At 27.3% G+C, this 11,799-nt stretch overlaps 1 protein-coding gene across 1 annotated transcript; it reads left to right on the top strand.

Annotated features, from left to right (window-relative positions):
- The first annotated feature begins 1,155 nt into the window (after positions 1-1,155).
- On the top strand, positions 1,156-2,304 carry LOC114175794 (FCS-Like Zinc finger 2-like). Its single transcript, XM_028060599.1, has 2 exons — positions 1,156-1,561; positions 1,694-2,304. The coding sequence occupies exons 1-2, from the start codon at positions 1,260-1,262 to the stop codon at positions 1,881-1,883; spliced, it is 492 nt and encodes a 163-aa protein (XP_027916400.1). The 5' UTR covers positions 1,156-1,259; the 3' UTR covers positions 1,884-2,304.
- The last annotated feature ends 9,495 nt before the right edge of the window (positions 2,305-11,799 follow it).

Here is an 11,799-nt window from a genome sequence, read left to right as displayed (position 1 = left end):
TATTAAATAGATTACATTTAAATGTTTTTATTTTTATTTATTTTCTTCAAAATTTTGAAAATAAACAAGTAAAAATTTAATTGAAAAAAATAAATTATATAGTTCAGATAATTAAAATATAAATTAAATTGATTATTGCGATGAAACAGGAAATTTAATAAAATAATTAAATAACAAAAAAGTAATTAAGCCATGATTTAAAATATATTGATTTATGGAAAAGTACACCAGGAACAGGGGCAGTGTGTCTGTTACGTTTAGGCGAATTGCACGAGTTTGGGCCCGCACTTTTCTTACCCTCCCACATCAATTTTACACGCACGCGCGCCACAGGGAAGGAAGAGCGCGAGTGAGACCAACTTACTCACATATATGCCTACTTTGGTTCAAAATAGGACCTACCATTTCCGAGAGGGAAAGATCTTTTCTTTCTGCCAAAAACAGCCCCCTTTTTCTCCTTGAACTACAAAATGTCACTTTTTAGTGTAATTTAGAACAGTTATTTTTAACCATAATTACTATTTATTAAAAATATTTTTTTAGTGAAAATATTCTTAATTAATTAATTATCATCTTTTAGTTGAATTGTAGTAATTTTAAAGAAGTTAATTCCATGGGGGTGGTATCCAATATTTTATTTTGAAATACAGATTTCAAAACAAAATGAAGTTAAATTAGTTATTTTAATTTTAAAATTTTAAGTGACATCATAATTAATATTTATCTTTAATAGTACATAATGAAAAAAAAACAGATTAAATATAACCTTAATAAATATATAATAAACAGAAATTTATAATGAACTCATCATAGTTACCGCCATATAAACATATATAGAAATTAGTTGTATATAAAAATAAATATATTTATAAAATTTGATGAGTTATAATTAAAATTACCCTACAAATAGAAAGTGATGAAAAGTAAATGCAGTAAAAGTATTTGATGCTCTGGCAGTTTGAAGTGAAAGTAAGTGAGAATGTAATTTACATTAACTTTGGTGGCAACTGTGAATCCCCCCAATCATACAATTCCTAAAAAATTCACAAATTTGAACGGTCTTGATGCAGGTAGTTTCAGCCAATAGATTCACCCTCAAGGATTCCTTGAACCAAACCTGCCGCTGTTTGTTTCTCTCTCTCTCTGGTCTTCCATTACCCCATCAACCCTATTTATAAAACCATCTCCTTCCACTCTCTTCTACACTCCCCAATCCTTCTCTGAACATCACTTCCCAGACCAAACCCTAAATTAAATTCATGTGCTCCTCAAGGTCTACCACTCCATCAAGACCTTCTTACCTGGAACAAGACCACGGCTTGGCTTCCTTAACCGACATGGATGCTTGCCATCGAGCCAACAATTTCGTATCTAGGTCCATGACCATGGGTTACGCCACCTCCTACACCAGAACCGGATCAAGGAACACCCTTCCCGTTTTCTCACCGAGATCTAAGACATTCCACGACACCAGATTCGAGGATCAACACTCTCACTTCCTCGCCGCTTGTTTCCTCTGTAAAAAACCACTCGGAGACAACCGAGACATCTTCATGTATAGGTCAGTCACCCACCCAAAACAACACCCTTTGTTACAAAAATCCTTTTTTTTCTTTTAATTTTTTGGTGGGTTACCCAAAGACCCTTTTGGTTGCGAATTAGATCTGATCGGGATTATAATTGTTTTTTGCAGAGGGGACACCCCGTTTTGTAGCCAGGAGTGCAGGCAAGAACAAATAGATATAGACGAAGCCAAAGAGAAGAACTTGAACCTTTCTTCATCGATGAAGGCTTTGAGAAATAAGGAACAAAGAAAATCGACGACGTCGCCAAACAAGGCGCAAGGCTACTCGTTCCGTACGGGGGCAGTTGCGGCGGCTTAGTTAGTTGAAGAGGTACATAGGATTCCTCGAACGAACGGAACTGAAGCAGTATTCCCGGAAAAGGAAAGAAAACACTTTTAAGAAAAAAACTGTGACCCAGAAAAAAGATACTTTTTCTTTCCACAAACAGGGGTGAAGAGAGAGGAATGGAAGGTACAGGGGAGTTTTGTGAATGTGGCTGTAAATGTGTTATACGTGTTCAAGTGTTGGGTGCTTACAGTGCGAGATCCTCTCAATCAAATGGCTCAAATTTTCGGGTTTGCTTTTTCTATTTCTTTTTTCTTTGGAATCAAGGGTTTTGGTTTTTGTTTCCTTTTGTATATCACCCTACCTTGTTGAGTTATAGGGCTTGTGGCAAATAGTTTCAGTTTTTAAAAAAGATGAAACTGAATACAGTGGAAACTTTCTTTCCTTTGGCCTTTCTCCTGTGTTCTGTCCTTGTTCTCATGTGTGTTGATTCGGTGAGAGGTGAAGAAGATGGCAACCGGGTTTTCGTTTATTTCCCAAAGTTCACTCCTAAATATTCTGTGTGATATCGTGATTATAACTTATTATGATCATATAACTTATAGAAACTATAAACTTTTTCATATAATTTATAAGTATGTTAATTTAATGAAACTCCTCCCAAAAAACAGTAAATTCTTCTCTAAATGAATTTAAGACTGAGAATAGGGTATGTTTAGTTGAATATATTTACAGTTTAAAAAAAGAGAAAAATTTCAATATTTAACTGAATAAAAACATTAAATGGTTGATTTTTGTTTAAAAGTTATTTTCTATGGTTCACTTTAACTGAACAAAAACATCATTTTACGCATTTTCTTACACATTTTAAAAAAGTTTAATACACATATCCCTAAAATATTCATAAGTTGTGTTTTGAAATCAATAATTTTATTAATAGTAATTTGTGGTTGAACGGTAATAGCATATTTTTTATTATTATAAATATCTGCATTATTTGCTTACACGTTACTGGTTAAATGTTATCTAAGCGTACAGATTTAATTCTTCTATAGCTGAATAAATATCTTATTTTAAGACGTATCAATAATAAAATATGTAATAAAATTTAATCTTTTTCTTGAAGATGAAGTGTTTTGAGATGATTTTAATTTTTGTTTTATCATAACTTTAATCTCCTAAGGGAGCACAATAAATGAATTTTAATGTAAAATATGAAGAAGGCATCTTTTCTAAAGCAGTTGATCTTGTTTAATTTTATGATTTGCTAATATTTGTCTAATTCTAATTTATAATTAACACTTTTTTACAATAAATTTAAGCTTTCCCTTATTCAGTTGAGTAGAAGGATGAATAAAGAAAAACATACGTATTCAGTATAGTAGAAGGATGAATGAAAGAAAATCATGCGAGTTTAATGGAAAGAAATTGTTATCACTATAATCTAATACAAAAGAAAAGCATTATGAAGGACTAAATGACAAAATAAATTAAAGAATTAAACCCTCTATATTGTTTTTTTCCAATAACAAAATTATGCACTGAAAAGATTCAAAAATATTGTTTGTTTAGTAATTAGTAATTCGGGATTTCAACCATGTTATTTTTTAATATAAAATTTTATTAGTTTTTTTTTTCTCTTGTAAACTAATAAGAAGTTTATCCAAAAATATCAATAAAAACTTTTAAACTGAATAGTTTGACACAATTGTAATCATTTAATGACTTATTATATCATATGATTGGAATGATTTTTTTTCGCAAAAAACACAATTATAAAAACTTGTTCTCAGAACTCATTTACAAAATATATTTCGCTTCTACAAAAGAAAACGAAAAAACTTTCATTAAATAACTTTAGTTCTATGTATTCATATATAATTATAATATTCATATATAATTATAACCTTGTTTCAGTATATTCGATAATTCTATATCATGGAAGAGTCGAAATTAAAGTTGATATGTTTAATAATAGTATATTGTTTAGAATAAAGGATAATAACCGTTTAAATACACTTTCTCATTTAATACTTTGAGGAACTTTTACGAAAAACATTGTGGCCTAGTTCTAGGTTTAAAAAAACACAAGATCTCAAATACAATTATTAATTCTGATAATGATTTTTCAATAAACTTGAGACTAAAATAAAGGTCATATATAATTAAAGAAAAATAAATTAAAACAATATTATTTTTTCTTATTTTTTTATCACAGTTTTTTTTATATAAAAAATTTTATTTTTCAAGACTCTAAGCACTTTATTCAAATTTAGTAACAACATTTAGTACACGTTATTAGGTTTGGACAAAACTATTTTTTTAACATGTTGCATAAAGTATTTATTCAAAGTTATACCAAAACATCATCATACTAAGAGATGGATTTTTACAATGTCAATGTCGTCAAGACCCATGCGGAGACACTTCTTAAAAAAAATGAAGAGAACCTTGTCAAGTCAACGCCATGACTAGCTTCAAGCTCATCACAATGAGCTCTTCCAATCTCGTTACATTGAGCTTCAAGCTGTGAACAATAAACTATACATACTCGATACAGATTGGTCTATCCCACACTCAAAAATCAAAGCCACAAGGGTAGTCTCAACAATTCAAACAAATTGAGCACTGAGTCTCGTCAACAAGTTGATTAGGTAAGGCTCTCATTAGGTTGATCTCTTTGTCAAATTCCAACAAGTGCATTGGATCAATTGTAGGAAACAAGTGTCCTATCCACATTCAAATGTCTCGATAATCTTATTTCTATTTAGATTTGTAATGAAACAATGTTTTGGTTGCTTAAGATGAATAAAATACATATACTAATTGAAGTTGAATAAATACGATGAAACTGAGTGTGTTGAGATTGAATTTCACTAATCCTCTTCTACTGCACTCTTACTGATTTACTATACACTAAAATCATTATTCAATATTCCTTAAAGTACTTGGCTAGTTCTAAATTAATTCTTTGCTTTAGAACCCATAGACTTCAAATTGAGTGTGTTTGCTCAGTCTCTCGTCGAATGAATCCTTGTACTAAGATTAGGACTTTGTACTTAATTAAAACAGTTAAATTTAATCCTAGCATCTAACAATAATAGATGATTTGATTAGACTTTAGATCCAGACTAGTTTTCCTACTCAATACAAATAAGTGAAATCAAATGAGTTATCAGTTCATCTAAATAAGTACAATCAAATCAAACCATTATCACTGAATAAAACGTTTAGCATGGTTCTCTTGTGTTTATTGCATAATAAAAACCTAACAGTTTGACAATTAAATAGGTATTAGACGCATAGGTGTTTTGATTAATGTATTTCATGTGTTATATAATTTAAATTTATTAAATTTAAAGAGTTTAAACCCTGGGTTAGTCTTACCTTTTGTTTGAAAATCTCAATTGAACCCATAAATTTTCATTAGTATCAATTTGGTCCTTTTTTTTTTAAATGTGTTGCAATTTGGTCATTTATAATAGTACAATACTAATGACGTTAATTGATGTGCCATGTGTTACCTCGTAGGTTTTTTTTTATATTTTTTAATTTTTATTTAAAAAAATTACCACATGTCAAATGAGGGTCTTGTCACATGGTAGAGACAGTGTGGTGTGTCAAAAATATCAATTTATTCCCTATATTCAGTCCAAATATTTTTTTTAAACTAATGCAATTTCATCTTTCTTCAAATTAAGACCAAAACTTTTATATAAATATTATAACGATATTTTTATTAAAATTAATATTTTTAACAAGATTAGATTTATTTAAATTTATATTTTAATCATAAGTCTCATTGTGATAGACTTCAATGTCTTAGATGTTATCTTAAGAAATAAACTTTAAATTGAATTCAATTCTACAAAACTGACTTGTAAGGTAATATTTACCTCAATTATATATTATAAATTCATCTTTATCTTTAGTCAATATTAAATTTCCAACGATTTTTTAAAGATTTTTTTTGAAAAGTACTCCTTTTATATTTTATATATATATATATATGAAATATGAATACGTGATGATGTTGATAGATTTAATTTATGTTTAATTTAAATAATTAACTTATCCTAAAGGCTTACATTGCTACAATGATCTTAGGTGATATGGACCATATCCTCTTGCAGGTAATGACGAAAATGGACCAAGTTCGTGCTGATTAACCAAACTTCTTATTATTTAATGGTTTGATTATGCATATAATGTTATGTTGTTATGTTATATATATATATATATATATATATATATATATATATATATATATATATATATATATATATATATATATATATATATATATATATATATATTTCTTTTGTGGACTTTTCACGTCCTGGATTACATGATTTTACACACACATATAATATTATATAATATTATAGGAATGGGACTTTCCAACTACCATGTTGTAGACATCAGGACATTGCGATTCTCGTATACTTCATTATTTTTGACCATTCTCACCCACAGTTTTATTCTTTGTAGAAAATTATAAATGGACTGAATTTCTTTTTATTGAAAATGTAATTTTTCTTTAATCTATCCCAAAAAATAATATACCAAAGTTCTATTCTACTAGATAATGTATTTACTGAAAGTCTGAGATTATGTTAATTAGTAAAATTATTTTAAGAAAGAACATATGTATTGTTATGTGTGAAAGTACGTATATTAAACATAACTTCCTTCATTGACTTTCTTTTTTACAAACGATTCAATGCTTTATATTTTGATATACTCTGATAGCCACCATCTATTGCGTCATGTTATGGGTCAATATCTATATTTTTTTTCTTTGTTATTTATTTTTTTGTTTAATTTTTATTGTATTTTGACCAATTTTTTTCTTCTTGCTGAAGCTTAATTACAGCATCAAGAAAAGGAGAGAAAAAGTGGTAAATATACGTTGGAGCATTGACTAAAATCTAAGGGTTCAAATATAAGTTACACAATATCTGTCGACGAAAAAACAGAGAAAATAATAATAAGGAAAGTGAAAATGCAAATTGTTGTGGAATAGCAAAATGAAATGATAAGAGCGAATCTCATCAGATCTATTATGATTAGATGAAGTTAAAGTCCTAACCCATTTCACTAAAGGACGTATTGATGAAATTTTATTTATTTTTTATCACATTTTATTATAATATTTATAAATTTTGAAGTAATTAATTAAATTCTTTATTAAATAAAGTATAAAGTTATTATATTTTATATTTTAAATTACTCTATTTTAATTAATAATTTTATTATAATATTTATAAATTTTGAAGTAATTAATTAAATTCTTTATTAAATAAAGTATAAAGTTATTATATTTTATATTTTAAATTACTCTATTATAATTAATAATTAAAATTTAACTTATAAATGTCAATAATCGAAATTATCATATTATTATTTACTTCTTTCTCTCTATATATATATAATCTTTTAAATTAATTTTTCATTTATTTTGAAAAAAAATTCTGGTGGGTCAAAATGGACTGTCCTACCAAGCCCAGTCCCTTTCTGTTACTCCTATAGTTAGGAGACTTCTCCTTGCACCTCCAATAATCTCTCTTGTATCCCTAAAACTTAATTTATTTTCATGTTTGTCCATGATAAAAAAAACAGTTACTCCATCTTTCACCGCTCTGTACCCCTAAAACCATACACCCCCAAAACGCACCCCCAACCCCAATAATATTGTGCATGTGTATTTATATTTTAATTGATTTAATTATTTTTAGCAGTAGATTAGAAAATACGTAATTCACAGTTTTTCCACACGCGTGAAACGGAAGGTTTAACTTTTTTTCAGGAAACGGAATGTGGAATCCGTTTCCCATAATTTTTTTTTTAAGGAAACGGACCCATTATATATATATTTTTTTTAAGGAAACGGATTGTGGAATCCGTTTCCCAATTTTTTTTTTTTAAAGAAACGGATTGTGTAATTCGTTTCCCAAATAATTTGCAGACCACCATTGCATTGAGGGGTATAATTCAATTGAATCTAACGTTATTCGGAAAAGGAAAATCAAGAGGATTTAGAAAGGGGAATTGAAGCCAAGAGCATGGTCAAAAAATCGAAATCATGAGACAATAATCCTTTTCTCTCTCTCTTTTTTTTTGTGTTGATTCACTGAAAATGTTGTTTGTGTTGATAATAGGCTCAGTTCACTGCGAAACAAAACCCCCTCCTACGTTTGCAATTCAGATCCGTTTGAGTTTTTCATTTCCTTCACATTTTTGGGGGCTTCTCCCTGCACAAAATGGATCAGGGTCTATCTTTGTTATGTTGGCACTTTAGATACTTAAATTTGTAAACACTTAATCAGTTTATTATAGAACCTTCTTGTCTGGAACTATGATCTGTCTCGCATGTCCTAATTGGCAAAGCTGGTAACACCAAATATGCATTTTGCTCTTTGTTTTCAAATATTAGCATAGGAATCAGTGAAAATAATAAAACTTGTATTGTTTCCTATACAGATCTTTTATAACAAAAAAACAAAATGAAAGCTATGGGGCATCATAATTTTTTTTTTTAAGGAAACGGATTGTGTAATCCGTTTTCCATAAAAAATATTTTTTTTATTTTATTTTAGGTGAAACGGATTGTGGAAGTCGTTTCCCAAAATGCTGAAATGGAACCTGGAATCCGTTTTACTAAATGGTGCCAAAGGTGTTATTAATTATAGAAGTTCGAAAACATTCTATACTTAAGTAATTATGAATAATAAATAAATTGGAAAATTTTCTCAAGGAAAAAAAAAGAAATAAATAAGAAAATACAGAAACAATAACAAAAATAAAATTAATATTTATTAATGGTTGTCTACATTTGTTTTATTTAGTTATAGTTTAAAAAAATAATAATTCATTCATATTTGCTAAGAAAAAAAAGAAGATCATGCTAGTGAGATTTGGTCATTTAAAGATTTTGCTAAGATAAATATTGTTTCAAAATTTATATATACAAACAAGGATTAACACTCATATCTCACTTATGAAAATCATCCAAAGAGGATAAAGGAAGTCAAATCGGAACAATTTATATATCTATTACACTAAGCATCTATTACCATTTTCATGCTTTGACTTTACCCCTTAAGCTTGATTGAGAAAAAATTGTGATTTTATCTTTTATTCATCTTTGATCATTGATTATGTTTGACATGTAGTAAACAATCCTAAAAGAAGTATATTTCTTTCTTTATTGAATATGTTTGACATGTAAAAAGTTACAGATAAAATATTTAACATGTTGGATGATGATATGAAATTTGTAGGAGAGGATAATATAGTGGCAATCATGATATATTGTGAATTTCTCCGTGACTAGAGAATTATTGATTAAAAAATGGAAACATTTTTATTGAATCACATGCATTGCTTATTACATTGATTTGATATTTGACCATTTTGAGAAGCTTATGTAGGTGTATCAACATATTATCAATAAGTGAAAAAAATCACCATCTGTTAAATAATATGTTGAAGAAGTTTACAAAAGAAAAAAGTTTATAAGGTTTTGTAAGATTATATCTCATAACTTATTTGACTCTAACTTGTTTTCATAAATTAATAGCATCGTTCATATTGAGAATGAGATATTAAATAGTCGTCAGCTTTAGAAGAGCATAGCCATGTGTTTCAAAATTGATGCCTATCTTTTGGTGGTGGTCGTGGTCCTTCCGTTGCAGGATTCACATAGAAAACTTGCAATGACTTTCTTAATACGAAAAGTTGGATTATGAAAGAAAAAAAAAATGTTCAATGTAATTTTACTAATATTAAAAAAACATAATTTTCTAAACTTTTTTTTACAAAGTTTAATTATTTATTTGTGTATTTAAATATGAAAATATTAATATTTTCATAGTTAACTTGTTTGTAAAAAGATAGATGGGAGGTGGAATAGTAAACTTTACAGGTCCATTTAGTTGTCTATGACCTTTATCACCACTTTTCCTATGAACCTAATTTAATAAATATTTATCTTGAGATAATAAAAATGTTATAGATATATGTATGGAAACATTAATCGAGTGATGTAGTAGGAAGGGAAAAAATATCAACTTACTGAATTTCATTATGCTAAAGGGCTTTTTTTTTCTATGAAAAATGAAAACATGTGTAGGATGTTATTTTTCATAAAGAATGGTGAAAGATATTTTCAGATGGAATTCCATTGTTAAAGACATTTGATTTTTGAGTTTTGACTTTGACTTATAACTCTTGTGAATGTAAGGTAATTGAAGTTTATTTAGAATAATAATCAAATTTAAAATGTTATTTGTGGTTTTTAATTTTCATTTTTGGTTCATATAGTTATCAAAAATTTATTGATTATAGGTTTATAGAAAAAAATAAGAAGAAAACATTTGCATAAAAAATTATGTATGATTTGTTTTCTGTTATAACTTGAAGCTGAAAATAAACTAATTAAAAAGCTTTGTTATGTCATTCAATGATATTAGGTTTGGTGATAAATATAGAATTAAAGAAGGTACAATGTTGAAGTTCAACAAGTTGAAGAAAAAAGTGATAGTAAAAGTGATGACTTAGCTCTTCCTACTTTAGATCTAATTGATATTTGTAATATAATTTTTGTTATGCCAATATTGGTGATGTAAATTTTTTATCCAAGAAAGAACTTGATAATGATGATAATCTTAAAGATAATGTCAATGAAAGACTGAAGTAAAAAACTTGAAGATATTATTCTACTTTTAGTTATTTAATTATCATTAGCCTAACAAATTATGTTTTGTAATTATGGGACTTATCTATTCGTTGTACAATAAACTTGCATAATGAACATACATTATTAAGATTAGTTATTTTAAAATTATAGGATTATTATGTATTATTTTAATTCTGATGCTAAAATGTTGAACTGGTATATTATTATATTTGTTATTCATATTAAGTGATTTTTACGAGTTTACAAATGGGATCATGGTTGAATCTGTAAAGCTCTAACAAAAATCTTGCTCACCATCTATGATCCTTACAAAGCATTTGATATTTCACCACAATTGCAAAAGCAAACTTGTTACAATTTTAATATTTCATATTTGTTATTAACCTTTTTCGTCGTTATTATGAAAAATGTTTATATCACGAATGATAATTGTTAGAAGTCGAGACCTATAATTATTTAGGTACTATTTCCTCTTTATATCCTTTGAGGTGATTTTTAAATATAAAATTGATAATGCACATATTCTAAAAGAAACAATATTTTGATTGAATGTTGATTAACGATGATTCTCTGTCATTAATCAAGTTAGACGAAATACAAATAAAGGATATTCAATTTATTCTATCACTTGTGCTTATATGTAAAAAAAAAAATTACTTATGCAATAAAATTATTTTAAAATATAAATTTAGATAAAAAAGTCTGAATTATAATTTAATTTAAACATGGTAAAACACGTTATACTATTTATTTAAATAATGCTTGATCTCTTCTTATGTTGCGTTGGTAAATCATATTTGATCGTTATTAGTAAAAATACATGTGCATTCATTTTCTTTATAATAACAAAAATTACAAAAAATAATTTTTATTTGTTTTATAAATGATTTTTGTTTATTTGATTTAAAAAGGGATTAAATTTTAAAAAATTATTAAATAAAAAATTTTAAATTTTAAAAAAATGTCACTCGAAGGTAAAGGTGAAAAATAAATATGAATGCGAAAAAAAGAAATTTTCGTCGTATAATACTACAAATATACTTCTTAATTACGAAATTTTAATTATCTGTAATATTTTATTTTGCATCTTATATTTTAATTGTTGTAAACTTTAGTTGTATCATCTTAATTGGGTTATTGCTTCCTGCACCCATCATATTTCTTCCAGCATCCTGTATTTTTTGAATTTAATTTTTATACACAATAAACAATTCTGCAAATTTCCGGAAAGTTATTATCCCCTCCTGT

Source organism: Vigna unguiculata, chromosome 3 (genome assembly GCF_004118075.2).
Source record: "Vigna unguiculata cultivar IT97K-499-35 chromosome 3, ASM411807v1, whole genome shotgun sequence".
In the NCBI taxonomy this organism is placed as follows: Eukaryota; Viridiplantae; Streptophyta; class Magnoliopsida; order Fabales; family Fabaceae; genus Vigna; species Vigna unguiculata.
The sequence above is the reverse complement of the archived record's forward strand: the minus strand, read 5'-3'. Positions and strand labels throughout refer to the sequence as shown.

Bases quoted from the DNA above. Each gene is read 5' to 3' on its own strand.
- LOC114175794 (XM_028060599.1), top strand. From the start codon at position 1,260: ATGTGCTCCTCAAGGTCTACCACTCCATCAAGACCTTCTTACCTGGAA. The intron at 1,562-1,693 runs GTCAGTCACCCA...TGTTTTTTGCAG, and splicing joins CGAGACATCTTCATGTATAG to AGGGGACACCCCGTTTTGTA.